At 48.2% G+C, this 17,676-nt stretch overlaps 1 protein-coding gene across 6 annotated transcripts; it reads left to right on the forward strand.

Moving 5' to 3' along the window:
- Positions 1 to 26: 26 nt before the first annotated feature.
- Positions 27 to 17,676, forward strand: LOC1273402 (fructose-bisphosphate aldolase). 6 transcript variants are annotated; one of them, XM_312372.6, is made up of 6 exons: positions 27 to 195; positions 2,995 to 3,166; positions 3,251 to 3,494; positions 5,666 to 5,856; positions 5,931 to 6,359; positions 8,728 to 10,011. In XM_312372.6, exons 2-6 carry the CDS (start codon positions 3,032 to 3,034, stop codon positions 8,821 to 8,823), a joined length of 1,095 nt encoding a protein of 364 aa, XP_312372.4. In that variant the 5' UTR covers positions 27 to 195; positions 2,995 to 3,031; the 3' UTR covers positions 8,824 to 10,011. The 6 variants fall into 6 exon arrangements, with proteins under 6 accessions (XP_312372.4, XP_003436157.1, XP_061502962.1 ...); XM_003436109.2 differs by lacking the exon at positions 8,728 to 10,011 and adding an exon at positions 16,685 to 17,676 and having other exon boundaries at positions 36 to 195; XM_061646978.1 differs by lacking the exon at positions 27 to 195 and adding an exon at positions 309 to 504.

A 17,676-nucleotide genomic window follows, 5' to 3' on the forward strand; every position in this document is an offset into this window, starting at 1 on the left:
CCGACAGCTGCTGCATCAACTGTCATCTGTGTAACCTTCTGTCAGTTGAGCAACGCGGCAGAATGGCAATGGCCCAGCCCGGCACGTTTATATTTCTTTTGACTTTGATATAAATATGTTGTGACCGAGAGAAATGTTATTTATATTTGGCAGAGCCCGATAAGTGTGCGTGTTTTCGTCGACGCCGGTTTTCCAGTGAGTATTTTTCACCACCTCCCCCCCACAAAGTGTCACAGAGTGCAAAAGGTGCAAAAGTAAGAGTTTTAAGCGTGTTTAAAAGTGCTGTGTTCCTACTGATTGGCCAATCCGGTTGGTAAGGGGGGAAGGGAAAGGGTGCGGAATGGAGCGGCCAATCCAGTTCGCCGCTCGTTTCGCCCGTGAATACGTGGAATGATGCAAAGCTGGGGCAGTTTGTGATAATATATTGTCACCCTCGTTGGTGGGGTTTTCAACAGCAGTGTTGAGGACAGTTCCCAAAAACTTTCCCTCGGCAAGCGATGATTGGTACTTTGTGGAGCGCCACTTTGGCGTGCAAAAAAGGGTGGCAAAGAGGGTTGCACAACAACGACGACGTCCCGGCACGACTTTGAAATAACCTTCGGCTTGGGGGGGGGGGAGAACCATTTTCTCTTGGCGGAGATGCTACTCCCGAAGAATGCCGCGGGGAAGGGGGTTGGACAAGAAACACAGTTCTTCCCACACGAGTGAAAGTGTCGTTGCCCTCGCACCTTTGAAATGACCTTGAGGAACCGCGGGAGTGGCGGGAAGATGGACTCCACAGCCATCTTCCTCCTTTCCCGCTGATAACGATGGCCGCAGGTGCCACATTCCCACAGCGGAACACACCTGTTTTTGAGAAGCTGTGGGTAAAGGGAATCAAACTCCATTCAAAGTGGTTCCCGTTTTGGTTTTTCGACCCAGAGCTGGTGTCTCTCTCTCATGTACACCCAATTGGTTCACCACTGCGCATGACGGTTAATAATTTTTTTCGGGTTCGACCCTTATCATGCAATAGTGGAGAACTGGACGACCACACCATCCTTCTCCTGTGTGGTCTCGCTGTTGTTGTTGTTGTTGTTGGTAGTGCTGGTTGCACATGCAACCGAAACCACATGCACTGTGACGAGCACTGTCATCGATCGGAATGCAATGGCGCACCCGGTGTGATCACGATCGCGATCGATGGGGCCAAAAATAAGATCAAGTGCGCTCTTACTACATAGTTGTACAGAGCGGTGCGCACGAACTTGGACTTTTCCCTGTGCATAAACATACACAAAGCAAAGACCTAATTCGCAATGGTCTTTCGCGTGCAGGCGAACTTGATCTCTGTGTGCGACCATCGAGTCGAATTTTTCGGCCCGTTCGACCCTGCCCTGGCCTGCAGAATTTAATTTTGAAGGTCATTCGCGTGTCACCCGAAGTGGCCTCCTCCCTACACACACTCACACTTGGGGCGTACATTAATTCGCTCATCCACTCCCCACGACCCCATCACACTCGCGCAACTGCGCACTCTGCGGTGCAGTGCTGTGCTGAGTGTTTCGAAAGTGATAAACCCTGCCCTATCGGAAGTAGTAATAATCAAGTGTACCTTGTATCTTGAGAGGGGCCACATGGCCGTATAGATTATCACGTGGAAATTGCACTTCCTTCTCCTCCTAGTGGCGTAGTAAAAACACGCGCCGAGCGGTTGAACCCCCCGACCGAGACATACAACATCCTTGCCCCAGGGAGTAGCGGGGCTTGGTGCTTGATAAGATCGCTTTCATCCTTGGCACAAGTTCAAGGACGACTTTCACTTTTCCTTATGTTTACAATTGCTGCACGCGTTACGTAAGTGCGCTGCGACCGATACGTGCGTGTAGATTTTCATTTCGTTTTTCCCAGCCCCTCTTGCTTTGCTGATGGCACTCGAGTGACGATCTGTCAGCTGATTATAGCGGGGACGATTTGTTTTCCCTTTTTGTGGTGAGCTCGTGCTGTGAACATGATCGAAAATAGCATTTTATTTTAGAAGAATTAATTTAGTACGCGGGACGAGACATTGCCTTTTCGTATCAATGAATGAATTCACTTTCAAGCTCAGTGTACTACTACCCTGCGCAGTTGTTAGGAGTGCTTTCAGTGAGTTGTAAACAGCTCTGATACTTCGTGAAATATATCTTTAGTTTGTTGTTTAACGCTCTGAAATAATAAAAATCAATGCGCATTGCGCTGGCAAGCGAACACTCATACCAACAAGCGTCTCGTCCGTGTTGTGTCGTTCTCGTTGCCCCTGATAATGACCTCCGGGGTGACCTTTTGTAGACGGGCATGTTTCCCTGGGTCCACAAAACGAGGCGCTTCACTTACTTGATTATCAGTCAAATGGTTTCCAGTTGCGTGCGTTTGATGCGCACAGAGCGGAGGCTCGTCTGTATGGCCATCAAGGGCCGTATTCCGAAGACGGTGATGATAATCTTATTCTCCCCTTCGTGAGTGTGTGATGTTGCCGTTGGCAACAAAACAAACGGGATTCTAAGCCCCGATCGACACGGACCGCCTTATCATGCTTGTGGAGGGCACGCCAGTCGATAGTAAAAGCTGTCGATAGGAGGGGGGGGGGGCACAATTATCTGAAGCAAAGAATCCGGCAGAAGGAAGAACGAACATGAGAAGCCAAGTCAACAATGACGAAATGATAGTCGCATGCGGCGTAATGTGTACCGGACGGAGTGTGTGGTTGGAATGGGAGAGTACAGGTGGCGCTTCATTCTGTCAGGTTGATGTCTTCGCTTAACGGGCGGTAGCGCCATCTGCAGGAAATGATTCAATGATTCAAAATGTTACCCATAGAGAGCGCATCTGTTTCGATACAAAGCTTGCTCTCTCTCGTTCTATCACTCTACTATCGTCACTCTGTTTCGCTCTCTCCCTTGCACTCTTACCTGTAAAAAAGAAATACAATTTAAAAACACACGCTAATTATTTATCACGCTTTTCTCATTACAGCTTGAACACTACAGCCACCAAACTTACCTCAAGCATCATGACCACCTACTTCAACTACCCACCAAAGGAGATTCAGGAGGAGCTGGCCCGCATCGCCAAGCAGATTGTTGCCCCCGGTAAGGGTATTTTGGCCGCCGACGAGTCCACGGCCACCTGTGGCAAGCGTTTCGCTGTAAGTATTGATGCATTGCAGCGGTTCCCGCGACACAGTACTAAACCTTTGTTGGGCCTGTTTTTCCACTGTTTTGTTTTGCAGGATATCGGCGTTGAGAACAACGAAGACAACCGCCGCCAGTACCGCCAGCTGCTGTTCACCGCTGACCAGCGCCTGCAGGAACACATCTCCGGCGTGATCCTGTTCCACGAAACCCTCTACCAGAAGGGTGACGATGGCACTCCGCTGGCCAAGCTGCTGGCGAGCAAGGGCATTCTGGCCGGCATCAAGGTCGACAAGGGTGTCGTCGATCTGATGGGCTCGGAGGGCGAATGCACCACCCAGGGTAAGTTGGGAAGTAAAAAAAAAAGTGCCAATGTCAGGTGGGGTGGGTTTCCCCTTGGACGAGACAAGGTGCAACGTTTGTCCCTTGTTTGTCGTTTGTGGTAGTGATTATACGGTTTGCCACCAGACCAGAGAAAGATGCAGTTGTGCGCAGTGCGAAAGAGTTAATTAAGGCATCCTTTCCACTGTGTTGCGCCGCCGACCATGCCGTCCCCGCGGGCTGGTCCACGTGGCGAACGGACATAGTGGCATGTGCCCGGTCCGGGTGTAGTTGTATTTAATTAAAATGAATAGGTGGCAGTTTGTCGCAAGCCCACACTCGCCTGGAAGGAAGTTGTTTTGATAGTGACACACACACACACACCAACAAGCTCCACGCGTCCTCATGGAGGAAGATTGTGTGTTGAAACAGCGGGCAAAACAAAACATCCACTAAGTGAGTAAATAAGAGAGTAGCCATCCCACTTCCGCCCAGCGCTAGTTTCCACTTGAGTGGAAAACGTGTAGGTGCGTTTAATGAAAGGAAGAAAAAGAAAAAAAAAAACGCTAAAAAGACCGAGAAAACGTGCAAATGGAAGCGTCCTTTACCCCACCCTTACTTTACTGCGAACTGAGAAGCCTTGTTTTTCCGGTTCGCTGACCATCGCGAAGGGTGTGTGCGCGCGCTAAATCAACAGTGTGGCCCAAAGGGGAAGGCAACTATCTGAAGAAGGAAACCTCCGGGCTTGATTTAGGTCAGGGTGTGTTGTGCAAGCAACTGGGCGGGTGCGACGACTCCCACCAGAGACACGTTCCATCGGTCCCCGTTTTTCCGCTGGAGCGCAATTGCGCCAAGTGGAAGTGGAAATGGGTTAATTAAAGGGGAATTTCTTGATGCACTGCCCCGGTTGGTTGGTTGGTTGGTTGCGCGGTGAGCGGGAAAATTGCGTCTCAAGCGTCACCAATCGAGCAATGGATTGGTGTAACAGTTTTGTGAAGAAAAGTGGACCATACCGTGTCACGTTTGTTGCTTCGGTGAGGGGAAGCTAGGAGCTAAGGGCTTGAGGAGTTGCAAAGCAAGCTTACTGAAGTTGTTTCTTGCCTGTTTCTTTCCCGTCTTTAACTGTTGCGCCGCTGCTGCTTACGACATGAATTCCCTTTATTTCCTTGAACCACTTGCAAAGAGTAAAGAGGTTTACCATTCCTGCAAGTCCTGGAACTGGAGGGACCGTAGAAAGGGACGAAATGCATTGCAGCCATTGAGGAAAAGGATTAAAACTGGATAGTGCAACTGTAGTAGACAGTGTACTCCAGCTGGATGTTGGGCCAAATTTCAATTAAGAAGCGACGAGAGCCGCTCAGCTGCTGTTGATGGTGCGAATGGCCGGAACGCTTTACTGTAGCGAGGAAATTTGTACCTCTTCTGACTTATTTTATTTCCCCTCAAGTTTATTTGCTCTGGCTCGCTCGCACAAACAATTAATCCCACTGGTGCAGGGCAGACCCGTTTGGCTAACTGGGTCAATGCAACACACTGATGGCAGTCCTCATTCGCTTCTGTGGAAATGAGGGTAGGATTTTTATGACAGTAAAATCTTCTCGCACTCTGTTTGTTGTGTGCATTTTTTTATTTGGGTTTTTATTCTCAAGTCCCCCGAGGATGGTTGTGGCGTGTTGCCGAGGGAAGCGTGTTGAAAGTCATCGTTTATTTTCGCGCAATCAAACGACGACAGACAGCTGGTTGAGCTCGAATGGGATGGATGTGCATTTTTATGTCCCTGAATTTCCACTCCGTACAGAGTCTTCGTTTCGTTTTCATTGGAGGAAATAAAACCGATACACTTCTGCCTTCAGCGAGTGCCCATTGCAGAGGGCTGTTGTTTGCGAGTGTGGTTGCATTGGACACGGAATCCTGCTAGTGGAGATGGCAAATCGGATTACTGTACAGAAAGCAGTGGAGCAGTGGAAAGAATAGACCTCGAAATGGCGTTTGCAGCAAGGAAGAGTGCTTCCAAGATTGATCCTTGCAGTCCGACTCGCTTACTCTTACTTATCGGATTATGTCAAACTCACTGGTGGGGAACGGTTGAGTGCAATAAAATGGAAACAAATTGAATTCGTTATCTGTTCCCAGCGCAACACGCGCACTAATCACTTCTTCGTTGCTTTGTTTCAACTCGGTTCCATTTGCAGGTCTGGACGATCTCGCGGCCCGTTGCGCCCAGTACAAGAAGGACGGTTGCGACTTCGCCAAGTGGCGTTGCGTGCTGAAGATCGGCAAGAACACGCCGAGCTACCAGTCCATCCTGGAGAACGCGAACGTGCTGGCCCGCTACGCCTCCATCTGCCAGTCGCAGCGCATCGTCCCGATCGTCGAGCCGGAGGTAAAGATCTTTCCCGCTAGATCCCCTGTTAGATCTTTCTCACTAACGGACTCGAATCGTTCCCATTCTCCCAGATCCTCCCGGACGGTGATCACGATCTGGAGCGTTGCCAGAAGGTGACCGAAACGGTGCTGGCCGCCGTCTACAAGGCGCTGAACGACCATCACGTCTACCTGGAGGGTACGCTGCTGAAGCCGAACATGGTGACGGCCGGCCAGAGCTGCGCCAAGAAGCCGACCGCCCAGGAGATTGCGCTCGCCACCGTGACCGCACTGCGCCGCACCGTGCCGGCCGCCGTGCCCGGCGTCACCTTCCTGTCGGGCGGCCAGTCCGAGGAGGAGGCGTCCGTGAACCTGAGCGCCATCAACCAGGTGCCGCTGCTGAGACCGTGGGCCCTGACCTTCTCGTACGGTCGCGCCCTGCAGGCCTCGGTGCTGCGCGCCTGGGGCGGCAAGAAGGAGAACGTGAAGGCCGCCCAGGAGGAGCTGATCAAGCGCGCAAAGGTAAGCTTGGTGTTCGGGGTTTTTTTTCCCATTATATACAACGCTACCATAATGGTGATGGGATAGCACGGGAAACAAACTGCATCGATGGTGATTGTATCGTTCCCAGGGGGGGTGGTTTGTCGTGAATGTCCTGTTGTGTTTGACCCCATCTCCCCCAAAAAGTGTTGTTTTCACGAGGGAATGGAACAGGTTTCCCAATTCCAAAAGGGTTCATCTTGACCGAGCCGGGAATGGAAAGTGATTGCAACCGTAGAGCAATTAATTACTTATTGCCATGCACCGTGGGTTGGCAATTTCCCAAACCGTTTGGCAGTGTCCGACGGTCCCGGTAACGGTAACGCGCAATCAATCAAATGGATGTTTGCATCGTACTTGTTGTTTATTTGTCGGAATGTTGGTTTGGTTCTGTGTATGTATGTGTTACTCGCTCACCCACTCACCCATTTCCGTTTCACAGTCGGATCGATCGATAGGATCGCTTTCCCTGTCAATCGATGATATATATTTCTGTAACAAACACCGTGCGATGGCGCTTTTTTTGTTGTTGTTGTTGCTTCACGCGGGCTCATCATTTATTTACGACACGCCTCGGTTGATGTCATACGACGACGAGGTGGGCCCGCTCGCGACCACCTCAGTCCCTCAACGTTGTCTGGGGTTTGGTTGGCAGACGCCACTATCGATCTGCTTTCTATGGGTTTTCTCTCCCTACCATTGCTGGCTTTTTTTTTGTATGTGGCGCATCGCAAGCGAATAAAAGCGTCGGGTGGCAGCGATTAGACGACGTCCCGTTTATTTCCCTTATGACGGCGGGGTGAGCTCGCTTGTCATAATTTATCCATCATTATACTCAACCACCCGGTTCGCTTTGTGCTGGCGGGAGGAAAGGGCAAAGTTGCAGTTTGCTGCACTTCTAGTCTAGCTTCGCCCCACACTGCCGTCTGCAGTAGAGTGTAAGTTCACATAAAGAACAGTGTAGAATCTCCGTTTTAGAAAGGGAAGTAGTAGTAGTAGTAGCCATCGTAATATTTCTGCAGACGACTTGCAAATCGTCTTGGTCTGGTTTGGCATGCACATTTCCTCCCGCCCGTTTGTGGGAAAGAATCAACGCGCGCGTAGGCAAAAGGCGAATTAATCGACCCACGGCGCGCGCGCGCGGACCACTTTCGCAACATTCCGCTGAATGGCTTCACTTATTTCATTTTTAATGTCGCTTCAAATTGCCCATAATAAGCTTGCCGACTCCTGGTGGCACCACCCACTGCCGTCTTCGTATGCTATGCGCAAAAGTGATGCATTCTTGCCACCCACTCCCGCAACGGGGTGACCTCATCGGGTGTTTCCGCCGGCTTCGTGCACCTGTACCGAAGCCTTGGAAGCTACCAGCATTGCCTCTAAACCCACGGGAAAGCGAAGCCCCCGTACCCTTGAACCCTGTGCGCTGTGGCCTGCATATAGCGTTGTCCAGCACTTTGGTGGTCAAGTTCAATAGCCCTTTGCCGAAAAGTCAGTGCCAATCAACGACCCCGTGTCGCTCGCTCGGTCAAATGATAGTTTGCGCCAAAGAAAGCTAGGACAACTTTCAATCGGGACTGCCGGATGGCTGTGACATAATATGGACATGTGCCTGATGTCATGCTGCCGCGGTGAAGTTCAATGGCACAGCCACACTTAATAGTGCCGTCACGACGAGTTGTGCCATTGTGTGGTTGCTGGTTGGCTGGTGGCGGTCATTGTTCGGCGGTCTCACGTTACCTGACTCGCGGCCGATCGCGGTTGTGGAGCAATGCAGTCATCATCATCATCGCTATTTAGTGGTGCTCGTCATCTGGGGCACCTACGAAACGTCCTTCCTAATACGAAGCACGGGTCGGTGGCGACCTTCGCCTTCGTTGGATATCGTACACATACGCAACGTACACGTACGGCGGCTCGGTCCGCTCTGCCGCTTGCCAATCAGCTTAAGAATGTGGACTGTGGTGGTCGAGGTTGCCGTCGGCGGTTGCTGTGGAGGCGTTTTGATGTGGTCTGATTTATCGGCAGCCGGGTGGAATCGGCATGACAGTGGAATAGGGACAGCATCAGGCAGCTTTAGATGGTGATCACAAACCGCGACCCAAACGGTTGGGAGCGAAATCATGTTGCTTGTGTTGCTGTTCGTTCTGCATGCGCTTTCTGTTTTCTGTGCTCTTAACCCTTCTGTGTCGCTCTGTGTGATCGGTTAACTAACACTAACACTAACACCGTAGCTGCTTCTGCACTTTATACTTACTCACTTACACTGTACAACAATGATACACTTTTTCTAATTGAAACAAAACCTCCAAAAACTGCACCTTGCCCTTCGCAAAACCCATCTTCACAGGCAAACGGATTGGCTGCACAGGCAAAGTATGTCCCCGGTTCGATTCCCTCGTACGCCGCAAACGCTAGCTTGTTCGTGAAGTCCCACGCTTACTAGAGAGGGAGAGAAAAGGAGGCCTGCCCCCTCTCCCTTGCTGCGTATGCTCACCCGACCCAGTTCTCGCCCGACACCCCACGCGACCGAGAAGCATGGATGGCACGCGCAGCAACACTCCGACACCGCGCGGACACTCAACGGATAAGCTAGCTTTAGTGAACACGATCATCGGCATTCCAGCAAATGAGAGAGAGAGAGAGAGAGGAAGCGTAGAGATTGGAGAGAGAACGAGGGACTCAATATTTGAAGCGAACCGTGCAGGACACTTTTGTCGTCTCAAACACACACAAACACTATCGGTGGATCCTTACGACGGGAGGATTCAATTCTTCGTCAATTCGTTTTTTTACACATATCACCAAAAACAAAAACAACAAAACACTACCTTCACACAGGACACGTACATAAACACTTAGATGGAGTTGTTGAATGTTTTTCTTTTTAAAGTTGTGTTTTATATTGATATGAGTCTCGTTTGTTAATTTGTACATTTAAAAAACGCAACAAAACTGTTACTTTTTTAACTGTTTCCCCTCCCTGAAAGTGTGTTTAACGTTTTTGTTAATAATACAGTATCCGTTTAAATAGTACGTAACAGTACACGCCTCAATTGTTCCTAATCATATGTGTCGATGTGTTAACATTACAGTATGTGGTATGTTTTTAATCAGTGGGCCTGCGGACACACCCACCCTGCGGGGAGTACAAGGGGGATTTGGAGGTTTTGGGTTGTAATCAATTACAACCGGCAAAACAACGCAACCGATTGATTTCAAACCCCCGATCCCTCATCCAGTACCGTGCAGGGTGTGTGTGTGTTTGTTACAGTGCCAGCCATCTCGCGTAGCGTCGCGGGGGACACCCTCCATGCTGGGCGTGAAGTTATATTCAACGTAAAAGTAAATAAATTGGATCCCGCAAATAATAAAAGCAAACCAATAAATTCGAACACAACACCACGCGCCCGGCACAGCAGGGAAGAGGGGATAGTCCTCGAGCGAGCTGCTGCAGCCCGTTCAAAGTCACTAAGCAAACGGAAGGAAGAAGAATAAGAAGAAGAAGACCGTGTAGCCATTGGAAAGTAAAAGTGTTGATGAAATAAATTCGTTTGCCTGAAGAGAACCGCCTCGTAGACCGCAACGAAAACGCACGGCATGCGCGCTCGGATGCGGCGAGCGGATGCATGGATTTTGCTTTATTTTGTTTTCTTTCCTTTTCTTCTAGCTGCTTTTCTGTGTTTGTTTACTGCTTTTTTTTTTTAGTTTGTAAGTTTTACTAGGGAGAGAGTATTTCGCTATTTGTTTTATAAATCATGAAATCAACAATTTATGATAAATCAGTAGGGAAAGGAGTCTTAATGATAGACATATGACAAAACCGTTAAATTGCTCCAGTTGTTTAGGTGGGCTCAACTTTGGAGAGTAATATTTTTCTAATTAAGATATACTTTCGAACTGTTTTAACTGCAAATATCTCAACTGCTAAGGCGGTAAACAGTTACAGCCGGTGTTCGGGATAAGCGGTTAATACTCTTGGATGACGAAGTACATTTTGTAAATGAGTAATTTTGACTAAATGTGATAGCTTAAGTGCTACATTTGTTCATACAATTCATGCAAAAAGCTGGTATTTATATTCCTTTCTAATGATTTTTTTGTTATTTTGGAGCAATTTATTTGCATTTGACAACTGATGAGTCAAACGAGGACAGTTTCTCAAAGAGATATTTAAAATTGGGAAACTGTGCACCGTCGAATCCTCGTAAGTCTAGGATTTCTTTACTTCGGAGCAGAGTGAACAAACACGGTTATTGTGTTCGTGGTATTGTGTAAGCTATCAGCACAACTCGAATACCTACTCTAGTCAGATATCCCGTTTTAAGGTCAAAATTCCCACAAAGCATGGCTAATTTTAGTTAGTGTTAGTGATTTTATCTACTAATTTTATTATTTTGTAGAATCCTTCCAGGCATCTAACATGATTTTATTTGACTACTATCAAATTTAGTGAAAAGCTTCCAAAACTGTTCCATTTTGTGGACAAAATGAGTAAGCATAGGGCCTCCAGAACAGACTTGCACGAATAGAAGCTCGGCTCTACTGCAAATCTCTACTACACCTACCTCACCTACTACAACGATCAAAATACGGCTAGAATTAATCCATTTTTTCTTCAGCATTTACAGTAGCCCCCGTTTGAGTGTAAATAATATCTCCCCTATTTATTATGACTGTTGCCGTTTAGCATAAACCGCTCGTCAGATTATCTCCCTTCACCGCTGGCGTGTAAATAGATTCGCATCAAATTCCATTCCAGAAGTTTCAAACGATCGGCACCCCGCACCGGACCGGGAAGGGAACCGAGGAGTGGAGCTAAAAATGAAAGTGCTTCTCGGTTGATTGTTATAAATTGGCAGCAAACCGCGCTGCCGTGTGGCCCATCCAACCCAGCCTGTCTTACACAGTTTACAATGGCTTTCTAATTGTAACGCTGGAGAAATATTTACATTTCAGCGCCGTAGACGTCGAAGGAAGGCAGGAAAAAAGGCACCATTCTATTTTGCCTGTGTTAGGAACCGGGCCCGTCTTAATGTGATTGTGGCCTACCTGTCGGTGGTGGTGCTCGAACCACGAACCAAAGTGATGATCGTTAGCGATGATGGCAATTAATTTACACACCGCGCGTCGCGTTTGCTGGCTCGCGGTGTTTGTTTACCATCACCATACCTCCTGCTCTCGCCCTCTATAATAGACGGCCTACAAGTGGATTGACAAGTGGATGGGTGGGCGGGCAATCAAAAGTGTCTCCAAAAGTGTGGACCCTCCTCCTCATTGTCAAGACGGCAGAGCCTGCGATAATTCAATGTACGCCGGTAATGGTGACGATGATAATGGTGAAGACGACGACGATGATGATGATGACAAACGATAACACAGCGTGTTAGGGAGGAAGTACACACCACAAGGGATGTATTTTTGTGCCTCATGCCTGCCGCAAAGAGAAAGAATTTTTTTTAATGTCTGTGTGTGGGTAGAACCCTCTAAGGACAACGGTTGATGTGTGTTCACCTCGGTAACAACAAGAGCCGGGCGCTCCAATCCTTCCCCAATTCCCAGTATTGCAAGTGGTGTAGCAAGTTGTTTCAACATTATTTCGGAAGCAGCTGTACAACCATCCTACGGGGGTTAAGGTTTTCCCTTGCCCGGAGTAAGGCTTTTCTTTAGCAAACGATGTTACAGTAACACTGTCGCAACCCAGCTCCGGGATATGTTGTGAGCTTCGGCTCTTTTGCTTCCTATTTTGGGGGTGTAGAAATGGTACACAGACACCAGCCGAGAACGACCGACCGACCGACCAACCGCTCATTAATCATCGCCGTTCTTAGGCCACCGGTAGTTCTTGTTATGGTAAGACAAACTCGGTGTGAGCAGTGGGAAAAGCTAACTTTTCCAAAACCCCCCCCCCCCCCCCCCCCAAGCCCGCACTAATTAAACCACATCGTTTGTTCCGACGCCGTCTTGGCACACCGGGTCTCCGCTGTGTGCGGTTAGATATTCCTTTTTGGAGGTGCTGGGAAACCGTTTGGCAACAGTTCCGTTCTCGGTAACGGTTCTCCATTCTCGGTCTCGGTTCGAAACGAGCGAGCTACTAAATATTAGATTTATTTAAAGGTGGGGAAAACACCGACACAACGTGTTTCGATAGCTTCTGTTGTCTTGTGTCAAGTTCAAGGCTAGCGTGGTTGTAGTCATTAAAAATCCATACTAAACCGCCTCCCCTACTGGAATGGGTACGAGTTTGAAGTTTACATTACCATTACCACAATATAGAGCGAAGGCGGCCGGATACAAATCCAAATGCTCGCAAACGAATGCTATACAGTGTATACTTCGGTAGTAGTAGAAGGTCATTAGCTTTGTTCCCGCGCAAGCTCCCCGCAGGTTCTCGGATGCATTTGTTACCGGGGCTGTGTTTTCGGCAGGAATGTGAGTGTGTGTGTTCGTGTTTTATTAGCAGTAATTAAGCAATTTAAGTGAATCGATCAATCGATCAATCGATGAGCGGGTGAAGGACGGATTCCGAGAGAAACGGCTCCGTCCTGTACAACACCCACGTACAATTTTACTTGGAATCGTTTTGGTGTTTTTGGGGGCAGCTCAGGACATTAATATTGTTTGGCGCCCGGAGCTGAGCCAACCATCCGTCAGGGCGCCCTCATGTGGTGTTGTTTTGTTGCAAAGGTTTAGGAAAATAAGGGGAAAACAGGCTGCTGGCTTTGTGGAATTGATATTTTGAAGTGTTGTTTTTTTGCTTTGTTTGATGTTGATGGAAAGGAAGCTTATCAATCACACACCCGTTTCCTAACCTTTTCTTGCTAAACCCCCTTCAACCGTACCGATCGTCAATGATTGAGCAACTGTTCAAACGAAAAACGATGCAAATCATCCCACTGGCTCTGCTTGTTCCCCAGTCGAGTATTTGGTTTTATTTTGCGTATGAATTACGGGGTTTTAAAGAGCCAATCTCAGACATGTGCGTCATTGAGGAAACATTTTTTTTTTGCTTAAATAAGCAAACACAGTTTCCCTATGTGTTAATGTCACACAGTGGCGCCAATATGTTTCAAGGTCCCCTGTATCTAGAACGTTGCGAATGGCGTTCTGGCGTTTGGATTTGGAGTTCTGGAGTTGTTGTTTAACTCTCTCCGATATCTAACCATTGTGATGCAAATTAAAGACCGCATATTAGTGTAGCTCTAATATACATTTACATGTGTCAAATCGTACTCAATCCCTCCTCTTTGAACCATTTATAGAAGCTCCTCAGTCTGGTTCGAAATGTTCATAAATCATGCCCACACCCGGGCATGGCGGGCGAGAATAGTAGAACCAAAAATCAGATACACATATTCACACTGCTCGATTTCAATTAGTCCGCAGACACGTCCCCGTACCCCCGGATGTACAAGTAATTGACATGAAGCCGGTCCTGATCCCATCGCAAAGCTATTAGCGTTCGTCTTTGAGGTTGTAATTGAATGCAAATTGAACAGTGAGCGTGCTTCCCCGAGTGGCCGAGAATCCAATAAATGGGGTTGCACTCGATACCCTGAAGCCCATACCTTCCCCGGCGAGGGAATTGTGAAATGAAAGTGACTCTTTGTTTGGAGTACAGTGCGATCCACAATCGTTCTTTGCAGCAATCATACCACAAGAACGCTGAAATGCGAAATGACACCGTTCGAATCCGTTGTTTTGTGCCTGTCGGTGTAGCTAGAGCACCTCCCGCGGCGGTCACTTCCGGTCCGTGCCGGTCCAGAGTAGACAGTAAACAGTACTCCGTTCGCGATCTTGATCTGGAAAGGACAGCCTTACTGTAGCTGAGGTGAACGTTTCAATATTCATTAACTCCCTGCCCTGTCCATCATTCGGGGGGGGGGGGAGGGGGAGCGAGTTGCCCATCATTAGTGGGCGTAGCTTGTCGTTCCTTGACGGACGACGGTGTGAGACATCCTGTTCCGTTTTGTCGAACTAGTCAAGCACAGGGGTTTGGTAGACGGAAGGCAGACCAGGCCGGCTAGTTGGTAGCATCAGGATAAAATGAACAATGATGAAACGAATTAAGACAGGAATTAATTTAACCAGCGATGTGTAAAAGTGGAGATAAATCTGCTTTATTCTTCTTTCCCGGTAGTGCTGAAAGGATACCCAGAAGCCGGTGGTGGAACAGGAAAGGGTAGAAAAAGGGGCTCAAAACTCAACAGGAACGCAAAGGGTTTAATGGGAACGTTCTGTAGCCACGCTCGGTGCGGTAGCTCGCTTATCAGTAACAATGCAAATTAGGACACGCCTGGGTGAGCAGCCCATTATTTCCAGCGTTCAGTGAACAATAATAACAGATAAAGCTGCTCACTTTAATACTATCAAGCGCGATCGGATAGTATATAATTTAAACGCAATAAAACTCCAAACCAATTGCACCTAAAGAACACGGGGTTGTCGGTTTGGGTTAAAATGCTTCTTGCACACCTAACTTTGCTACCTACCAACACTTAAACACCTCCGAGCGCCGAAGAGCTATGCAAATGAGGCGCACAAATTCAATCATCTCAACACCACACGGTAGCAGCAGCCTTTGGCGGTACCAAATCGGGCATGGGTACGCAGCGACATCCGCGTTACGGCGCGCTCGCAACCTGACCCAACCCGGTTTGGAGCGGAACAGAGAGGCTTCCCAAACAGAGGAACACGATAAACATATCAAATTTCGTGACAGATTTATCACCTTGTTTCTGAAGTGTGTTTGTCGCACAGTTGAGGTGCGTGTAATAGGGTCTGATCGGCTTAGGGTGCCTTATCGAGCGACTTGGGCGGCTATTAGTAACTGATTCCGATGGTTCGAGGGTGTTGTGTGGCCTTGCTCATCGATGCTCGTCGTAATCAAATGTTTGTGGTTTTCGTATCTTCTCGTCGACAGGGATGGAATTTGGACCCATTTTGTCAGTCATGAGATCAGTTTCACTAATCAGTCTGTGGTTTGAGGCGTCCTCTTCCGGAAAAGAACCGGAAGGCCCCAAAACGCGGGCGTTTAAATGTACGGTTTACCCCATGCAACAAGACTAAAAGGTTCTGAAGGCTACGAATGCCCACGAGCGCGTGCGTGGCAAATGGGGGCCAAGGTGTATCGGTGTAGTGTAATGGTAACAGTGTGCCACCTCCGGATCTCCGGACCAATTGCATAACCAATTCGATGGGCAGCAGCCAAGGTGTAGTGGCAATTTGTTGGCAAACCCAGTCCACTGGTGTGATTCAGAGCTGTGTTCTGTCACATCAGAACATTCCGAATCCGTCACAAAACAGGTGGGCTATATAGTCACAAATACACCGAGAGAGATAGAATCGGCCTGTTCTCTGTGGGTTTGTGCAGGTCTGGTTTAGATACAACCAGCCTACAGTAGTAATCGGTGCAACACAGAGAGAGAGAAAGAGAGATAGAGAGAGAGAGAGAGAGAGAGAGAGAGAGAAGGAGAGAGAGAGAGAGAGAGTTAAAGAGAGAGAGAGAGAGAGAGAGAGAGAGAGAGAGAGAGAGAGAGAGAGAGAGAGAGAGAGAGAGTTATGGATCATATCGATTGACACCCGGTGGGGCAATAAATAGTTTGTACTATCATTTCGACCATTCCGAGCTAGAGTAAACGAATCAAAATCCATCGACGGTGGGCCATAAATTGTTGGATCCGCGTTCGGCAGCAACAACCAAGCCGTGGACGGCGTGTGTGAAAAAAAACACGCCAGAACAATGATGCTATTTAGCACGTGCTTCGGGATGCAATTAACAGTTCATTAGCATCGTTCACGATTTTGCACGCTCCGGGCTTGTGGCAGCGTAGCTGTGGCCGTGTCGTAGATGAACCCATCAATTTGTAGCGCTCAGCTGTGTTTACTCAACCGCCAAGGGGGAGCACACTGGAGAGGTTTGTGTGTGTGTGTGTGTATGTTTGTAGTTTGAAGTCCCGTGAATGAAAGATCACGTTCCGCCCGGCGTGTACAGCGATGCACTTTTATGGGGCGAAGAGAGTGTCTGGGTCTGGTCGGGTTGTGTACACAGTACGCCAGCGACCGTGATGTAATAATTCGTTCGCACTGCACGCTGGACATGACAGTTTTGACATTGTTTAACGAGATTTAGAGAGTATACTCGCGGGCAGTGTGCTTTCGTTTGAGCCTTCATGTGTCACCGGCAAACCATCATCGATCGATGCACTTTGTTGCAGGGAAATGTTACCTAAGGGCCAAATGTGAACTGAACTTACTAAATGATTTTCTCCCTTTCTTTTTCTCTCTCTTTTCTGTCCTCCTCACAGGCCAACAGCGATGCCGCCCTCGGCAAGTACGGCGGTGGTGTGGAGGGTGCCGCCGGTGCTGGCAGCCTGTTCGTCGCCAACCACGCTTACTAAGGCGTTCGTTCGCTCCGCTCTGCATCTACATGAACTTGCATCCCACTAGAACACACCCTTTAGTACCACCCCACCACCCCCTGTCCCTCGTCCCGCCACATGCACACACACTCGCACAGTGGCAAACAACACTCCCGGAGCGGCAATCTTCGCATTCGGTTACTATGCTGAGTGTAAGTGAAGAATTAGCAGCAGCAGTCAAAAGTACACCGCGTGTTCGCTGTCACTGCGTGTGTGTGTGTGCCGGGGCGAGAGTTTGTATTTTCCATTCTATCCCTTGTCTGTTATCCTACAGCTTTATTGTGCTTTGTTTTTAAAGTGTTGTCTCATTTAAGTACTGTACTGTGTATGCCTGTTCAACTAAACGCGCTAGCGCGTCTCGTTGCAGCATCAACCTTTAGTGTATTTTGAGTGCAGATCTACTACTACTACACACATACACAGTAGCGCTGTAGAAAGTGTGAATTTGTGCGGGAGCGGGTGTTTGCAGTGGTTGCTGATGATCGAACATGAAACGGACCTTTCGATGTTTTGTATCACAAAAAAAAATGCACCGCAAAACGTGGTGCGGCCAGTGCAGATGCTGCTCGCGCAGCTTAGTCAAACAGGATAATTAGTTGAAAACACGAACAAAAAGCACAGAATTCACCTGGTTGCTGTGTTTTTATCCTTTTTTTTATTTCATCCCAAATTTTTATTTATAATTGTTAGTTTAAAATACACACAAAAAACATGCATACAAAAGAGCCTAGATTTGTTGTAAACGGTATATAGTTAATGCATGTGACAGAACGTTCGGCAGATACCACTATTAATAGCAAACATACCATGCTACGGACATATTGAACGTATCGTATAATGTTACAAATAAAGTTTAAATCCAAACAAAAAAGACAAAA

This window comes from Anopheles gambiae, chromosome 2 (genome assembly GCF_943734735.2).
Source record: "Anopheles gambiae chromosome 2, idAnoGambNW_F1_1, whole genome shotgun sequence".
Lineage (NCBI taxonomy): Eukaryota > Metazoa > Arthropoda > Insecta > Diptera > Culicidae > Anopheles > Anopheles gambiae.

Bases quoted from the DNA above. Each gene is read 5' to 3' on its own strand.
- LOC1273402 (XM_312372.6), top strand. From the start codon at position 3,032: ATGACCACCTACTTCAACTACCCACCAAAGGAGATTCAGGAGGAGCTG. The intron at 3,495-5,665 runs GTAAGTTGGGAA...TTCCATTTGCAG, and splicing joins GGGCGAATGCACCACCCAGG to GTCTGGACGATCTCGCGGCC. The intron at 6,360-8,727 runs GTAAGCTTGGTG...CCATCTTCACAG, and splicing joins AGCTGATCAAGCGCGCAAAG to GCAAACGGATTGGCTGCACA.